Consider the following 18,670-nt stretch of genomic DNA (forward strand, 5'->3'; position numbering starts at 1 on the left):
CTGGGGCTGGGAGCCAGGCTGCTCCCCAGGCTAGTTCACTCACACAAGCCCTCCCGTTTCTCACCTCCCACTGAGCACCACATGAGGAGTGGGTTCTGCTTCTGCCATTGGTCCAAGTGGGAAGTAGGCCCAAACCCCGGGATCTATCTGTTTGACCCTAAAGGTGTATGGCACAGTGGCAGGGATGGGGGTCCATAATCCTGGGTCTGACTTGCTGCCTCTCCTCAACCACCTCCCCACTCCTCCCCCATTCCCATCCCCGGGGGCTTCCCGAGTGCCATGGCACCCTCTCCTCAAAGTGCCATTTCCCCTCTCTTTCCTTGGGTCAAAATGGTGATAGGGCCACAGAAGAGTATGATTTACGGGAGCAATAAAAATCATTGTTTTCAGATGGCATCATGGTGCCCAGTTGGACACAGGTGACAGAGCTCACATCACAGGGGTAGGGTTGTGCCCGCAGGCTCTGAGGCTGGTGGGGGAGGTGAGCGTGCCACAAGATCTTGTCATGAGGGGCCCCTCCCTGCAGGGCTTCTTCTGGATGCGGTTCCGAGCTGGCCCCAGGGCTCTGGGCTCAGGCAACCCTGGGGGCTGGGGGTGCCAGGGAGGCGGGTGACGTTAGCGGGCTCTCCAGGGCCAGGGCCGCTGCCAGCAGGAATCAAGATCCCTGCCTTCTCTGCTCCTTCCCTGTCAGTGGCCTCCAAACAGTGGCCTCAGGGGGACATCGGGCCCTGGCCTGTGGCTTCAGCCACATCCTCTATGGCCTCAGCGGAGTCTGTGCTTCCTGTTCTGCAGCATCGTCCCCTTCTGATGAGTTGTGGGGTATGAGTGGGAAGGTCAGGCCCTGAGCGATGGTGAGACAGTCTGTCCCGTGCGGCAGGGCCGGCAGGGAGAAGCCCAGGTCACACACACAAGCACCCTGCGAGCAGCAGCGTGGGCTCTGGAAAATGCCTGGGCGTGCAGCTTGGTTGGGGGCCCAGGGAAACGGCTCAGGGCGTGTGGCCATCCGTCATTTGAAGTCGGCTGTACGGACCCTGTGCTCTGCCTGGGATTTTGCTAGATGCTTTAGACACCTTGTGGAGGGCGGTCCTGGTAACCACCTGAGGGGTGAGGACTAGGACCACCTCCACGCCACAGATGAGGAAACTGAGGCCCCAGCAAGCAAAGCACCAGGCCCGAGTCACAGGGCAGGGTGGTGGCCCAGCCTGCCGGACCCCGCGCCGCCTGCAGGAGCAGTGGGGGAGTGATTAGCACCAACACGACAATTTTTTAAGGACGCTCTGTTGTTGCATTTGTGTCTCCATGCGTTTGCACAGTAAACATTTGTTGAACCTCCACTGGGTTCCAGATGTTGACCTCCTGGCCTGCAGCGGAGGAGCCCTGTCCTCTCCTGGGGACCTGCAGAGATGTCCCCAGGCCCCGCCAAGTGTGGGCTGGCGCAGCACTGGGGACCAGGACAGTTTCACTCTCGTGGGAGGAGTGGGGCGGGGTGCTGGGGACGTGCTCTGTGTGCTGCTGCAGGAGGGCTCTGCCTCCCATTTTTATTGGCTTGACCTGAGTGGTTCCATTCCTGCCCGTTTGCCTTTCACGACAGTCTGATATTTTGAGCAGTGGCCAGAGTAGCGTGTTTGCTGTTGCCTCACCTCGGAAGCATCTGCAGAAGAAAGAGCGGGGGACCCAGACCTGCAGAGGGAATGGTTGCTCTCACCATGAGGCCTCTTTCACAGCCCCTTACGCATCATGGGACACACACGGATGGGAACCATCCTCCAGGAAGCCGGCAGAGCTCTGCCCCAGCTTCCAGTGGCACGCCCTCCTCCGCGCCTCCGCGGGGGCCTCAGGGAGACCAGCCTCCTGCCCAGTTATTTCAGGGGTTCCCAGGGAAGCCACAAAGTGGGTTGTGCGCCTGCCTCCCAAGGCCTCGCTACAGACTCCTCCAGGCCTGGCTGGCTCCCCAACCAGGTGCAGCACAGGCTGCCTCTTAATCGCCAAAGCTCGGCTCCGCGAACGAGCTGGTGGCCCTCCTGAAGGCTGGCACAAGGGATAAGAGCCCCACCAGCAGCTCTGCCCCCGGAGAAGCCCCAACTCCTGCACCAGTCTCCCCTTGCCTGGCTGGTCTCCCCACCCTGGCAGAGGAGAAAGTCACCTCTGCCAGTAACCTCAGGCCACCTGCCAGGGCCCACAGGGCCTGGGGTGGAACTCTCCCACAGAGAAGGCAAACTTTTACATTACCATGCAGAGCTGCGGCCTTCCTTATTGTCTATTCCAAACAGGAACTTGGCTGCGTCTTTGCAAAAGCAAAAGGCGCATTGCAATGTACTTCCCCAAACGAGAGAGCCCTGGGCCTCTCTGCACGGAGGAGGGCTGTGCTGCAAACATCTTCCCCCAAGGTTTAAAGATTCCAGGATCAATTTCTCAGTCAGGGCTCAAGGACATTGTCCCGGCTTCCCTTCCCCTGGAGGTATAGACAGAGCAGAGCAGCTTCCCCCAGTGCATAGGCCGGGGAGGGGGGAGGCGGCCGGGGGCCGGGGCGGGACACCACGACGATGACGACAGTGACGACTTGTGCTCCTGGCTGGGGCCTCCGTCATTACGGGGCATCCTGGACCCGCTGCTGTCACACATTCTGCCCATTTCCTCTTGTTCCCCATGCTCCAAAGTTATTCACTCATTTGTTCATTCAAAACTCTTTACTGAGATCTACTGTGTGCTTGACACTGCTGGGCACACAGCGGTGACAAGGAGGAGAGGTGCCTCCATATCAAGTGCATAGTCCAGTCTGGGAGCAACTACGTCAGGGGGTGCCTTAGGGGCTTGCTTTGAGCAGGGGACAGTTGTGCTGGGGGAAGAGCATGAGAAGCCAGAGGGCACAGCAAGTGCCAAGGCCCTGAGGTAGGGATGGGCTGCCTGTGCAAGGAGCTCCAAGGCCTGCAGCTGGACCACAGTGAGCAAGGCCTGGGGCGACCTGAGATGAGGCCACAGAGCTTCAATTTTATTCCACTTGCAGTGGGAAGGCCCTGGGGTGGGAGTGGAAGGTCAAGCAGGGGAGTAACTCCCCCCCCTCCTTTGAAACACAGTTATTACTATGACTGTTTTTTCAAATGCTCTTCAGATATTTCAAGAATTCGGGGGCTGGAAGAGGGAAGAGGGAATTCCAGGCATGAGCCCTTGCACAAGCAGCTGGAGAGGGAGCCAGACTTTGGGGAGGGTGGAGCTGTCAGGAGCGAGGGTTCCTGGAGGAGAGGAGCTGAAGTAGAGCACAGAGAAGCCGCGCAGGGTGAGTTTGGAGAGGGCCCCAAGGGCTTGCTCCTGAAGGCACTAGGGAGCCATTGAGGGTTTCAGGCAGAGGAAGGAGGTCAGATCTGCTCTGAGTGGTGACACCATGAAGAGTGGTATGTGGGAGTGGGCAGAACAGGAGACAGAAAGGCGCTGGAGGCCCTGTACCTGCTTGCCTGTCTGGGAGATGAGGGGTCCGAGCAGGAGAGATGGGAGGAAGATGTTAGGAGGCTGCCTCTGTCTTCGGTCATGATTTGCCACACGTGTCAGCTCTCTGCTGGGCAGAAATTGTGTAGCTGTGTCCCTCTAAGGATTCGAGTGTTTCACTGGGAATTTTGCTTGTTATGCCCTGTGGTCCCCATGCCCAGGTGGGCCCTTGGGCTTCTGGCCTCACCACAGCATCTGAGCCGCATCTCATAGGGAGCCGGAGGCAGCTGGACTCGGGGCTCTGGCAGTTTCACAGGCCAGCAGAAGACAAGGACAGTGGGCCCCTCTTCAGCACCGCCTGCGTCTCCCCTGCCCCACAGCCCTGCATGCTGCCATTTCTCTTCCTGACAAGTCACAGGGTGGGGTTGGGAGCCAGACACCAGAGGGGAACCTGGGTGCTGGTTCGAGGTCTCTGCCGCACCCAGCTAATGAGCAAGGAGCTGGCCCAGGACAGCTGGTCACAGCGGGGAGAGGGGGACACAGGACCCTGCCCCCTGGGAGGGGGCTGCTGGGGCCTGACCTTGAGGGAGTCCACCTAAAGGGCTCCCCAGAAGGCCAGCAGCTGCCGAGAGGTGCCAGTGTCACAGAGCGAAGCCGGGGCATGGCCTGGCTCACAGCCCTGCCTCCCGAGAGGAGTAGACTGTGTGGAGCTGCGTCCCGTGTGGAAGGGTAGAAAGGCACCACAGTTGGAGGCCACCGCACTGGGCAGGCGGGGGAGTCTCAAGAGCAGGCTTGGCCGCTGGCCTGGCCCGTGTCCTGGCCTCCCCGCTGGCCATCTGCTGGCTGCACTCCGGATGTGCCTGGCTTGCTCCTCAGCAGCCCAGGAGGCCCAGGTGGCCTCTGAGGCCAGAGTTAGAGCACCCAGCCCAGCTGATGAGCAGCTCCGAAGACAGAGCCGCCCCAGCCAGAGGCCTGGCTCAGTGACCTGACGTCCCAGGCCCTGGGGCCTCACCCCCACCGCCAGCAGGACACTCGCCCCTCTGCCTCACAGGCTCGGTGCTAGGTGTGGGGTTCCTGGGGTTCTGGTCACCTCCTGTCCCAAATCAGGAGCCAGGGTCAGACCTGCCCAGTGCCCAAGGAGGACACAGGACCCCTGCCTGAGATGAGAGCCGCCGCTCTGGGCCCCGGAGGTGGGGCCGGGAGCACAGGAGGCTGGTGGGCCCCAACGGGCAGGGTCTGGGCCAGGAGCCGGGGAGGTGCTGCCTGTGTCTCCTTCCTCCCTATGGGGACCACCCTCAGCTCCCTCATCACTCAGGTGGGGCTGCCCACCCCTCCTCACTGGGCTGTTGGGAGCATAAAGTGAGAGGATTCTGTGAACTCAGCCCAAAGCCCTTTGGAGTAACAAGCCGGGTCTCCTGTCCTCAGAGGGCTGTGCCCACGGCTCAGAGCCTCTTGGTGTGTGCCAGGCAGGTCCCCTGGAGGTGGCTCCCAGACCGCCCCGAGACGTGCAGTCAGAGCACGGGCTTTGGGGTGGCGTTCCCCTCCAGGCTGTTGAGGGACCCCCAAGCCCCTCGTTTTCTGGAGAGATGACCCCAGGACACTTCTCCCTCCCCAACCCTGTGCAGAGCAAAGATGGACTGCCTCTGTTTGTCAGCGAGGGAAGGGGCTGAGCGGGCCCCGGGTGTCCGAGGGTTGTGTGAGAGGGGCCCCCTGTTCCAATCAAGTCACTCCTCACGTCTGTCGCTTCTCTCCGCTTGTCCCGGATCTGAGCCCCACACTCCCACATCCTGACCATGGCAGTGGAAACCTCAATCTGCTCTCCGTAAGGAGCCCGAATAATCTTCATAAGAGGTGGTGCCCCCTCTTGGCCCCATGTCACCCACTGCTCTTTGAGTAGAGTTGGAAGCCTATGGATCTGAATGCCTGAATGATCTGGACTCAGGGGCTCACTCCCCCTCCTCCTTCCTGAGACTCTGACCCCAGGATGTTTGCACATGCTGTTCCGTCGGGAGCACCATCCCTGCTTTGCTGAGCTAACTTGCTCTCCTTTCTCAGCTCTGACACAAAATGCCGCCTCTTTAGGAGGCTCCCCAATCCCCCCAGGGCAGATTCACCATTCATGTGCCCTCCAGGTTCTCTGCCTTTCCCTTGCAGCCTCGTCAGCATCGTCAAGATCATGGAGCTGGTTTTGTTACATCCAGATGTCCCTCTCCACCTCCTAAAAAGAGCGGCTCCCTCCTGGTTCGCTGCTGAGTCTCCAGTGCTAACATGATGGCTGGTGTGCAGCGGGGTCAACGTCTCTGCTGGGTCTGCTGGGTGCCTGCCGTGGGCCGTGGAGAAGCAGAGGCCAAGCCACACAGTTCCAGCCCCTGGGGATAGTAGGCTCAGCTAGAGCCCAGGCAGGGGGCTCCGTTGGAGGATTCCCGTTGAGAACCCGTGAGGGGCTTGTCACTGGGCCAAGGGGTTATGTGTGGCGGGATGGACATTTATACACCAAAGTTCCAACGTGGGGAGAAACACAGCTTTCTTTAGTTCTCATATCCCAGGATAGGAGGGAGAATGCACCCCGGCCGGTGGGGGGTACTCAGGCGCTTGCTGTTCAAAAGCCTTTGGGGGGAATCGTCAGGTCAGAGGTTAAGCTCTGACTCCAGGCTTGTCTTAAATGTCAGCTCGGGCTTCTCCAGCAAAATGATGCAGGCGCGGGGGTTAAACAGCACGCGTTTATTTCTCACGGGGTCTGGAGGCTGGAAGTCCGAGATCAAGGGGCCCGCCAGTCTGGTTACTAGTGAAGGCCCTGTTCCCGGCTTGCAGAGGGCCACCTTCCGGCCCTGTCCTCACGCGACAGAGAGAGTGCGCGAACGTGAGAGGGACGGAGAGCGAGAACAAGCCCTCTGGTGCCTCTTCCTATAAGGGCACTAATCCCATCGGGAAGCACGCCCCTCACGACCCCAGCCTTTGTCTGCTCTCCTCCCTGCTGCCCCTCCAGCTGCAGCTGGCCCTCCCAGGGTCCCGCCCTCTGTGTTTTTGCACCCGACTTTCGGTTAAACTCCGTGAGCCAGATTGGCCCAGTTTTGCTCGTGAGAGATAGAGCAATACTTTGGAGACCAAAGACCCTTTCTCTCTTAAGAGAAACTGGCTTTTAGGGCTATTGTGTCCCTGTGGACTAAACAATCTAGCTTGACCCTCGCAGCTGGGCAAGGCAGTCTGTATTTTGGGTATGCCCCTGCCCCTCACCCCGCTGGGGGCTGCGGGGGAATATGGTTCCCCGGCGGTGGGAAGAGCAGTGTCACTGCTTTCACAAACGTCATGCCATGGCGCGTGTGTGGAAGTGGAGTCCTCGCAAAGCTTTGTGAGATGGGCGCTGTCATCCTTGTTTACAGAGAGGACAGCACGGCCTGGGTGAGTGGGCACAGCCTCCTGGGGCTCCACCCTGTCAGCTGCAGGCGACCAGGTGGGCCCCGGGCATCTGGCAGACACCCAAGGGGCAGGTGCGGGGTGCTGACCCTCCCTCTTCAGACTCACGCACTGAGTCCTGGGGGCCATCCGTGCTCCTGTAGGGCTCTTAGTCACCCCTGCCCTGCAGGAAAGCCAGGTCAGGGCGGGGAACCCGATTATAGTGAGAAGGTGGGTGTGCTGGGGGGAAGCTCCTGGCAGGGGCTGAGCTTAGGGCTGGATGGTGGCCTCACAGGGACTGGTATGCACGTCAGCTTGGCCCTCCCATTGGTGCGCTCTCTACACACAGCAACTGTGACAGTGGCCTTGTCTCACATGTCCTGTGTGCCTGCCCATCCATCCATCACGATTTGATTTTCCTTGTTAAGTCTCAGATTTCCCGAAGGGTCTTCCTACTGTTAATAGGTATCAATTACTGTTGCTTAGATAGAGATTCTAAAAGTTGGGGTTCAGCGGGGGTATGGCGCTGGCCTGAGATGGCAGAGTGGGCCCTGGGAGGCGCGCCTGACCAGATCTGCCCTCACAAAGGGCTGGTCAGTAGCCTCTGAGCTCAGTCTGCTCACAGGGCAGGCTGCACGGCCAGCTCATGCCTCTGCCCTCAGTGATGATACGAGTGGGGTGATCCTCCCAGTGGGGGTGTGTCCTTAGTACCTGCCGTGGGCTGCTGTGTCCTGGGTGCTGGGGCCATGCAGGGAAAAGTCAGGTAACTGTGCAGCTTACAGTCCAGGGGGAACACAGAGAGCTCCAGAAGTTGTGGACACTGGGCTCACTGAAGAGCAAATCACGCCTGGGGAGGCGCTTCCCGGAGGAAGTGGCCACAAGGCTGAGCCTCCAGGAGGAGTAGGGTTTGCTCACCAACGAAGCTGGTGGAAGCAAGGATCCATTCACGTAGGGTCCTGAGAGTGTGTGGGGCTGGGGTCAAGGGCAAGGAAGGCTCTGTCAGCGTGAAGCCCAGGGTAACATGGCCAAGGTTTCTGGAAGGTCATGCCAGCTATGCCGGGGAGAGTGGGGGCTCCTCACAACTTTTCGCTGTGGACCCTTTTGATATCTGGTGAAGCCCATAAGCACCTGCTCAGAAAATGTTTTTAAATACAACAAATAAAATACGTGAGAATAAAAGACTAATCAAAATACAAAGGTTATTTTTACAGTTATCAGAACAGAACACGCGAGCACCTTTGTGACAGACTAATATCTGCTCTTGATTCACACGTGAGAAATCAGACCTGGTGGTGGGTCTAAAATGACCCCTTCTCCTGGGAGTGAGGAGCATAGATAACATTTCACAGCCACCTGCAGCAGCTGTGGAGAGATTTCCGCGGGGCAGTCCCCCCACTGTCCAAGCCGCTGGGGTTTGTCGCCATGTTCACTCTTGAAGGAAATACGACGTGCATTCAGAGGCTAGAGTGAATTAGAGGTCAATGTCTCCATCCAAGGTCAGGCTCCAGGTGGAGACTGCCTGTGTTGGCAGGGGGGCCACTGAGGAGCGGGTTGCAGTAACACTGGCAGGGGTGATGGCTGCAGGAGGGGGTGCAGAGGGAAAGGAAGGGATGGATTCAAAGTTGATGGTGATGCCTGGGTGTAAAGTATGGGAAAGAGGAAGGAATTGGGGATCCCAGATTTCTGCCTGGGGGCTGGTTGGGTGGTGACGCCATTTGCAAAACCAGGGCTGGTCCTTGGGCCTAAGATTCCTGCTGACTCCTCCCTGGTTGTTTTTCAGGTGAACGAAATCTATCATGACGACTCCCTGGGGGCCCACATCAATGTCGTGCTGGTGCGGATAATCCTGCTGAGCCACGGGAAGGTGAGTGCACGCCGCGGGCCGGTGCCCTCCTGACGCACCAGCGCCTGCACCCACCCTGGGACGAACGGGGCTCTCCAGGGGGGCACGGGCCTCCTTTGAAAGGGTTTGTGCCTGCAAAACCCCCTGCCTCTCCCCAGCCGCCTTGTGGGTCCTCTAAGCAACTAGAAACTTAGGAGCCACCCCCATTTTCCTGCTCCCCTACTCCCTGCTTTAAAATGTACGTTTTGTTGTTATTCGTGTGGTGAGGCGTACAGATCAGGAGGTGGCTGCCGTGGAAGAGATGGTTTGTGACTGCCAGATCCCACCATGCAGGGCCACAGGGGGCAGCACTGGGTGGGTCTGGAGGCAGAAGGAGGGGGCACCAGGCAAGAGCTTTATTGTGGTGGACCCGGTGAGGCAGAGTAAGCAGGCTTAGGATTGTCTGGTTTGAATAATTTCTGTGGGCTCTGGGAGACAGGGCTGTCCCTGGTTGTCTGGTACCTGGCCCTGGGTGATTAGGGCGGGGGGCAGCGCCCAGGGTGGGGGCGCCCCTACAGGAGGTAGTGCGGGTGGGCTCTGGATTGAGTGGTTTGCATTTGAAAGCACACTCCCTCGTGAGTGGCGACTATCTGGTGAGTCCCTCCACAGTCAGCAGGCCCCAGACGTCAAAGCAGAAACGTGTCATTAGTACACCCCTTGCTTCAACCCCTGCCCAGGTCTTCAACCCGTGTCCTCTTCTCATGCGCGCAGCCTCTGCCCTGACTGGGCTCTCTTGCCCTCCCTTCCTCCTCTCACTGTAAACCTGGAACCATCTTTCCTAGCACTGTTCACAGGTCTATGTAGCAGGGCAGGAAGCCCCCAGAGGCAGTGACCTGAGAAGGGAAGATGAAGGGTGCCCCACAATGGGAGACAGTGAGAAGGGAAGGGGCCCGGTGCTGCCAGGCAGCATGGCAGCACTTTACATGCATGAGCCCACTTAATCCAGGGATAGACGGGGAGGCAGAGCTGTGACAATCCTCACTTCACAGATAAGGATCCTCACTTCACAGATAAGGACGCAGAGGCTTAACATGATTCAGTGGCATGCCAGGTGAGTGGTCAGTTGGCTCCTTGGGAGTTGGGCTTCTCACCCTGGCAGCCAAATTCTAGAGTCTGTGGTCTGACCTCACTTGGTGTATAGAAAATCAAATTACAATAAGATCAGGTGTATCAGGTGTGGTAATTATGTGAAGAGTTAACTCCTTTATTCAAAGACAGGGAGTCTCAGTCTCAAAAAATAAAATCAAACTGCACACAACTTATGAAGCCCACAGTATGAAAAGGGAAATGAAGGACTCATCTGGCAAGACAAATTTCAGGAACAGTGGACCTTGAGCCCACTCTCCTTCCCCTGGGAAGCAGGTCACTCTAAAGTGACAGAAGTGACCACAGCAAGCACATCAGTTGTGGTCCTTTATGCACCCCACAGAGAACATAAAATATGCCTAAGCAGACCATCAGAACAGATGAGAAATTGACAAAAACCTAACTGCAGGAGTCTTTCATACCCTTTTCAAGACCTTTAACAGATTACATTTTAAGAGGTGTAGAAACTTCGAAGAATATACTGAAGTTAAATTAGTAGTTATATTACTTTTTCCTTGCCCTACAGAAAGATATGCCTTCTTTTTGAGGAATCATAGAACACTTAAAAATTGCAAAAGTACTTTAGGTCATGAAGAAAATTTCAGTGAATTTTATACAGCAAAAAGTATTCAGGCTAGATTCTTGACTCAGTGCCCCAAAAGTAGGAGGAGGAGAAAGATGTATAAACTGAAAAAATCCAATTCCTTTGAAAATTAAAAAAAGAAAAATCTCCTAGGAAGGAGAATATTAGAGCTGCAGTTGCAGGCTATTTGGAAAACTAATGAAAACAAGATCACTACAGATCAAAACTTATGGGGTGTGGCCAAAGCTGTATTCAGAGGCAAATTCACAGGTGCTTTCCAAGGTCACACAAGAAGAATGAAAACATGTTAACCCTGCATCCAACTCAATAAGTTAGAACAAATGTCAACAATAACCCCAAACTAGAAACCTAAGGAAAGCAAAACTAAGTAAGTAGTTCAGAAAAAGCAGAAATCAATCAATGAGAAAGTAGAAAGGAGTAATAGAATCAATCAAGAAAGCCTTTGGAAAAGCAAATCTCTGGCATATTTAATCTAGAAACACAGAGTGGGATCTCAAACCAAAGATTAGAAAGGGTGCCTATGTATAATCCCTGCAGAGGAGTAGGCACTCGGGACAGCCGTTGGGAGATCTCCCCTTGAGCCTTCTCCCCATCCTGTTGCACGGACACCCAGTGGTGACCAGTGGAGGAGAGGATGTGCATGCCTTCCTCTGTAGGTGAACTGACTGGGAGAGCGGCAAGAGGCTCATGGAGTCCTTTGTCCCACGTGGCCTCTAGACCACACAGACCCAGGGGAGGGAAGGCTGGGGCAGGCAGCGATCTAGTTCCAGCCTCCATTCACAGGCAGGGGTCCTTGGAATGTTCCATAGGACTTTCCTCTGTCCCCAGTGGAGTGGCTATCAACATGTTCCCTTTCTCCCCACTTTCTGCCCCCTCCCTAGGCAGGGTCCTTCCAGCCCTTCCATTCTGGGCCTGGGGCCCCTCCATGAGGACCCTCCCATATCTGAATTTTCAGGCCTTTATCATGAGAGATGGGCATAGTTATATCCCTGTCTTTCTTTCTACCTCTGGCAAGGGGAAATGGGAAACTTCAGGTCTTAAGGAAGAAAGGGGAGAAGAAACGCCAATTGGTCTGGGTGCTGGATGGCAGCTTGCGTTTTCCCCTGATTGCCCCCATATTGATTAAAGAGAAAATTTGGAAATTGTACACGGTTAATTGCTTACCAGTGCTGGCAAAGCTTTGGCTCTTATTTGGCCTAAAGAGAGTCTATCTCCTTCCCAGTATTGATTATTCGATGGAACAAAGCCTCATTTATTTTAACCCAAAGGCATTTCTACTTGATCTTTTTCCTTAACTGCTGCAGGCAGGGAGAAGGAATGTGCGGTCACAGTCCAACATTTGCAGAAGAGAGTCAAAACCGGAAGGTGAGAATGTGAGGATCTCTGACTCAGGGATGTGGAGATCCTGAGAGATCAAGGATTTCCTGGGAAATGGCAATATTTCAAAGCTCTCTCCAAAAAATGTAGAGGACGCCATAATAAGTCCCATAACCATGGTGGGAACTCAAGGTCTTCACCGTTTTCAAGATTATCTTGAAAAGAACTCTAAATAGGGAGTCAGATAATCTATTTTTGCCAGCACATTCTTATTCATGTGCAAGGAATTATTGAGCAAGGATAATACAATACTGTATAAACTGTTTCAGAATATGTAAATATATGTATTCTGAAATCCACCCAATTTATTTTTATAGCCAATGTGATTCCTACACTCAAAGCTGCCAAAAGTAGCATGTCCAAGACAAAGTACAGTACAGACCTGTCTCACTTCCAGAACTAGGTGTAAAAATCCTGAGGCATTAAGAATTTGATTCAGTATTGCATATGAGAAACTCCCACCACGATAAAATAAGGTTTATTCTAGGATGTAGCAATTGGTCAATATCAAGGAGTCTGTTCATATAATTCATCACATCGGTTTGCCTAATGACAAACCTTGTCATCTAACAAATACTTTTTGAAGGGCTTCTGTGTGCCGAGTGCTGTGCTGGGTCACTGACATGGGCCCTGACCTCAACGGCTGCTTCCAGAACAGAGGTGCAGAAAGGGGCTCAGGGGCTCGATGGGGAAAAGTGGGGCAGGCGACTGGTGGAGTGAGTTTTCAGCCACAGGAAGGGAGTGAAAGAGGGAAGTACCAGCATGGAGATGTTTGGGATTCAAAGGCTGGAAAGGGAGAGAGAGCAGGGTGAGTTGGAGGAACAGAGCGCAGCTGAGTCTGACTGGAGGGAAGAATGCCAGGATGGACATTGTTGACGAAGCCAGAAGCAGCTGATGAGGGCCCTGCATGTCCTGCCAAGGGGTTTGGTTTTCTCAGGACGTCAGTTTCAAGCAGGAGAATGACATGATCTGATTTGCATGTCTGAGAAGGGGGCTCCTGTGTGCAGAACGGGTGGTGGGAGCTGTGGCTTAGGAGGGTGTGGGTGCCATCGAAGGGAAGACAATGGTGGACTGTCCTGGGATCATGGCCACAGGTGTGGAGAAGGGAAGACAGAGGAAAGAGAAGTTTAAGAAGGCAGGTCAGGAGGGCGTGGGCGCTGTGTGGGTGGAGGTGGAGAGACACTGAGACTCTGCCTTGGGCAGCAGGCAGATGGTGATGCCGACCCCCCGGGATGGGGAACAGCAGAGGAGAAGCAGCACTTGGAGGAGAAAGGCGATGAGTTCAGTTGAGATGTGTTGCGCTTGAGGTGCCTGGTGCCGTCCATCCCGGTAGAGATAGCCAGGGAGGGGCTGGCTTGGGAGTGTGGAGCCTGGAGAGAAGAGACGGACCTTGTTAGCAAAGACAGGTGTGGGGGTGCACAGGGAAGCGTGCCGAGTTGGGGGAATCTGAGAAAGAGCCCAGGAGCCCCTGACGCTGAAGGCACCATCAGGGCAAGGGGCATGATGGGCTCCATAGGAGCCGAGAGGGCAGCTCCTGGTTTATAAAAATCTGTGAACACTAGTAACAGATGGTAACACGACAACCAAAATTTTATTTAAAGGTAGAAAGAGAAGCACATGTTCCTAAAGTGTCTTGCATAGCTAATTCTTAGGATGTTCATAGATGTTTACACAGGAAAACAGAGGGGTTCCATGGTCAAATCAATCTGGGAAATGGTTGTCAAAGTATTCCTGGCAGCAGAGTTTCTCGAGGCTTCACTGTGGAAACGGAATGGTGACCCTCCAAGGGATGGATCAGCACACAGGGCTTCTCAGACCTGTTTCTCAGCGGAGCCCTTCTCCTCACGTAATCGGCACTCTGCAGAGCAGGCTTCGGAGAACACTGCCCTCGCTGAAGTAGTTACAGCAAAATTGCCAACAAGAAAGAGACACACCGGGGCCGGCCTGGTGGCGCAGCAGTTAAGTTCACCTGCTCGACTTCGCCAGCCCAGGGTTTGCAGGTTTGGATCCTGGGCATGGACCTAGCACTGCTCATCAGGCCATGCTGTGGCGGCATCCCACATAAAATAGAGAAAGATTGCCACAGATGTTAGCTCAGCGACAATCTTACTCACAAAACAAAAAAAAGGGAGACACATAAGTTTGTTACTGAGGTTCTGAAAATTCTAGACAATGTCATATGACATGAAACCAATATTGGAAAAAAGAGATAAAATTATAATTGTTTGCTGATAATTATGTGCCTAAAAACCCAAAAGAATCCATTGTAAAGTTTTAGAGTTAATAAAGGAGTTTAGTGACATGACCAAATATAAGATAATTATACAAAAATCAATAATTTCTGTGAACCTACAATGCCCTGGGAGTAGGGATAACAGGGAGAGAGAAGTTCCCTTTACAACAGTAACCAAAAATCTAAACTACCTGGAATAGTTCTGACAAGACAGATATAAGCCCTGACAAGAAAATCCCTCGTTGTTAATGAGAGGAAAAAAAAATAAACAAAGAGACCATACGCTGTTCCTTCCAGGAAGGCTGGGTGTGGGAGGGATGGTGATTTTTCCCACATTAATAACCGGACATTTGATGAGATGATTCTAAGATTCAGCTAGAAGCATAAACAGTCAAGAATGCCTGGGAAAGCCTTGAAAGCCAAGTAAATAACAAGGAATTTGCTTCAAACATCTTGTAAAGCAAAAATAATGAAAATCATACTGTATTTGCATAAGTATTAACAGATCAATTGAATAACGTATAGCTCTGAAAACATCCCTCATATAGATTACTTAACACGTGATAAATATAAATGGAATGGTTATTAGGCATTATAAATTAATACATGATAAATATAAATTTCATACATAGTAAATTAAATATATCATATGATAATTATAGGCCAATAAAACATTCAACTATTTAAACCATGCAAATCAAGAACATATTGGTTGTCAGGGCTTCCTAAGAATCAATACAAAAGAAGGATTGTAAAGGGGAAGATAGATATATTTGAATACTTAAAATATAAAACTTCTGTCAAAAAACAACTAAAAGGCAAACCACAAGTCAGAAAGACATTAGCAGTATGGCAAAGATCCCCTAACCTATGAAGAGCTCTTATAAGTCATAGGAAGAACAGAATTGGCAATGGAAATAAACAGCAGAAGAAAAAATACAAATGGCCAAAAAGTGGGGAAAATATTTATTTTACTATTAATCAAAGGACTAAAACAGTTTGCCATTTTTAAAGCATCAGCTGTGTTAAGATTAAGAAGAGGGACGCGCTGCTGGTTTGGGTGAATGGAGCGGTGCAGTCTCCTGGCAGGAGTGTAAATGTGTCCGTGTTTCTAGAAGGATTGGGACAGTGTTTATATCTGCTGTGAGCAAGCTGCCTCTTGTTTGCCCCGGTCACGCATTTCTATGACTCTTTCCCAAAGCAATTGTCAGAGCTGTGGGCGAAGTTTTAGGAACAAGACAAAGGTCATGGCCTTATTTCTAAGCATAAATGAGTGGGAACAATCTAAATTGCCTGCTAACAGGGGTCTAGTTAAATAAATTATAATCTGTCTATATGGCAGAATATGAGGCTGCCGATTAATCCCACTTTCAAAGCGTGTTGAAGGGCATTGGGAAATGGTTACCCCATAAAGTCAAGTTTATTTTGTTTGCTTTATTTTTCACTCTCTGTTTTTCTCTGGTGGGGAAGATTGTCCCTGAGCTAACATCTGTGCCAGTCTTCCTCTGTTTTGTATGTGGGACGCCGCCTCAGCATGGCTTGATGACCAGTGTGTAGGTCTGCGCCCAGGATGTGACCCACGGACCCCAGGTTGCTGAAGTGGAGTGCACAAATTTAGCCACTATGCCACCGGGCCAGCTTCTGTTTGTTTGCTTTTTGAAAGAAGGATATAAATTTACAGGCTGATCTCAATTTTGTGTACATACATATACAGAAGGGACTGGAAGGAATACAGCAAATGTGAATGTGCTTATCTCTGGGCAGTAGGCCATGGATTTTTATTTTCTTTTTTGTTCTTTACTAAATTTTCTTAACTTATCACGATAAGCATGTTTCTTTTATAACCCAAATGGTACATTTTTAATTATGAAAACATAGCTGACATTTTTAAAAAGGCTTTTAAAAATGGTAGAGTCCAAGTAATCCTGTTAACTGAAGGCTAGCACCATGGAGAAGGTCTCAGTGGCATGCCTCAGGGCTCTGTCATGGCCAGCATTTTATTCCTGATTTGAAGGAGGACGTGGCAGGGAATTCGTGCTCTGGCTTGGCCCCCATCTGCGTGGGAGCTTGGGGGCTACTGGAGAGGGTATGTGTCCTTCTGCCTGTGGGTACCGTCTCACCATCTCACCCAGGCCCAGGGAAGCTTTGGTTGAGCCGTCCTGGCCCGAGCGAGGCCGCGGGCCACCACTGGTGCATGGCCTTGCCAGCAGGGGAGCCGCATCGCCCAGTGTGCAGGCCCCGCTCTCACAGCCCTGGCGGTCTGGCCCCCACCCCTCAGGCACCGCCTCATGGAAAGGGCTCTGCCTTCCTTGGGCCGTGCTGGTGCCCCCACGTCCCCACAGGCAGAGTGGGCAGTAAGGGGAGTGGGCGTGGACTCCGTGGTCAGGCTGCCACCTGTTCCTGCCGGGAACAGTATGGGGACATGTGTAGGCCTTGGGGCTGCCTGGAGCCTACAGCCAACAAGGCGGGCAGCCCGAGCCCACCCTAGGCAGTGGGGCCGCTTCAGCAAGACCAGGCCCAGTGAGTGAGACCTAAGAGGGCACAGGGTGACCGACATCCCCTCACCTGCCTGACTTCCACAGGGAGGGGGATTGTGAATCCACGATGGTGCAGGGACTGGAAGGGGGGCCCAGGAAGCAGAAGCCTGCTTTCAGAGCTGATCCCCAGCGCAGGGCTCCACAGACCGGCCGCAGGCTGCCTGCCCCTCCAGTGGCCCTGGGGATCCAGCCTGGACGACCGGGCTCCTGTAGCAAAGCTTGCCCCCTGCTCTGCCCACCTTCTCCTGCCCACCCGCCTGCCCCTAGAAGCCTGGGGGCCCAGGTTGGGCCCAGTGGGGCTGTGGTAAGCGTTCCTGGGGGAGGCTGGCCTCCATCGGGGTCTCTGTGTCCAGGGGATTCCAGGAAGTCCAGGGCCTCCCCAATGCTCAGTCCTCCTTTCCTGAATTGCCAGATTGTGAGGGGAACTGAAGTGAGGTGCGAGCCTCGATTTCCCCAGAGAGGACATGCTGCAGAAGTGCAGGTGGGAACAGGAGAGTTGGAGGGTGAGACTGGCCAGCAGCACCCAGGAGGGCGGGCACCGGACACATGTCCAGACATGGAGGGACTGGGCCCCAGCTGCTGGTCTGGTGTCTCTGGGATGCACGCCTGTCCTCTGCACAGAGCATTAGGAGCCCAGGGACAGCACGGTGTGCCCAGCGTGGGCCCTGGTTGACTTAAGCAAGCGCCATCGTGGGCCTCAGGGCTGGGGAGGAGTGTCTGTGGGAGAGAAGGGCCCTTCCCACCGGCCTGGAGTGGTCAGGCAACACAGGAAAGTGACAATCGTGGGGAGCGGCTGCCGGGGCCAAGGGTGCTGAGCCTGACACAGGGCGCGCATCATGCGAAGGGCCTGTCACTGACCAATACTTCTGTAAGATACATTTAAAGGGGATTATTAGAAATGGGAAATGTGACAAAAACCAAGACATACAAAATGCCAGTCCTGACTTTTTGCTATTAAATTCCGCAGACATAAAGTCACTCTGTCACATGCTTAGAAAGGTTCTTGTTTCTGTGCTTACCTCGTGGGCGGTGACGTTTTGTGTCCACCGGTCACAGCCTCCCCTCTGCCAGCCTGGGGGGTGGGGCCCTGTTGTCAGGTCTCTGGGGACCTTGTGGGAGGCTGGAGGAGATGCGTCCTGAGCAGGCACTCCAGGCCACACCCCTATGGATCCCGGGGCCGGCTGGCTCTCTGGGAGTGGGGCACACGCTCCCTGTGAAGGCACACGTGACAAGACCATTGCAGAGTGGCGAGCACCATGAAGGAACTAGAACAAAGGGGGTGCCCTGGGTGGAGTGGCAGGTGGGTGACTGCCTAGCCAGGACCTGGGGGCCGAGGGGCCTGGCACTCAGGTCCTCGGGGATGAGCTCTGCTCCCTCAAGGAAAAGCCACTGTGGGGGTTCCAGATAGGGGTCTGGGATAGAGTTTGGCTCACAGCGAAGATGAATTCTGAACTGTCTCCTTCAAGGAACAGTGTTTCCTGTCGAGGAGTGAGGCCCCCGTCCCTGCAAGGATTCAGGTGTGGCAAAACCAAGGGGACTGAAGCCAGGACCCCATCCAGGAGAGGGGCCTGGGTTGGGTCTCCTGAGGTCCAGGTGGACTCTGGGAGGCTGTGAGGCCAAGACCCAGACATGGGGAAGAAAATGGCTCAGGTATCAGACCCTGTTAGTCATTCCACATTGAGATGGAAATAGACCAGGCCCCGACCCTCAGTCCCCGAGCCTGTCCCCAGGCCCTGCCAGGCTCTGGGAGATGAAGTTGGTGGCACTTGTGCAAATGACATGTTGTTTGTCTTCCAGCTTATGAGAAGCCTCTGAGTTATCTCAAGTTTTTCCTAAAACAAGGTTTTTCTCCATTTCTTTAAAAAAAAACAGCAGAAGAAAAGAGATTATCTTATTTTATACAATATGCCATCAGCCAGGGAGCAGAACACTTGAGGGTTGCATAGCAACTGGCTTTTCAATTGATTTTTTGAGAAGCACCAAAGCTACTGAGCTGTTCTCATTTTAAATATTTCCTAGGATGATGAAAATCAAAGCACATGGAGATCAGAGACTTGGGGACAGTCAGAGAAGAACATAAGGTGTCTTGTCATGAATGGCCAGGTCAGAGACAGTGTGGGAGGCTCGCAGGGGTTCTT

At 53.7% G+C, this 18,670-nt stretch overlaps 1 protein-coding gene across 2 annotated transcripts in view; it reads left to right on the forward strand.

Moving 5' to 3' along the window:
- Nucleotides 1-18,670, forward strand: part of ADAMTS2 (ADAM metallopeptidase with thrombospondin type 1 motif 2) — a 217,682-nt gene that overhangs the window by 137,112 nt on the left and 61,900 nt on the right. For both annotated transcript variants that reach the window (XM_023617040.2, XM_023617041.2), the window contains one exon: nt 8,594-8,677. In XM_023617040.2, the coding sequence (XP_023472808.1) occupies nt 8,594-8,677 (84 nt within the window). The remainder of the gene's footprint in view (nt 1-8,593; nt 8,678-18,670) is intronic.

Source organism: Equus caballus, chromosome 14, assembly GCF_041296265.1.
Source record: "Equus caballus isolate H_3958 breed thoroughbred chromosome 14, TB-T2T, whole genome shotgun sequence".
NCBI classification, from domain to species: Eukaryota; Metazoa; Chordata; class Mammalia; order Perissodactyla; family Equidae; genus Equus; species Equus caballus.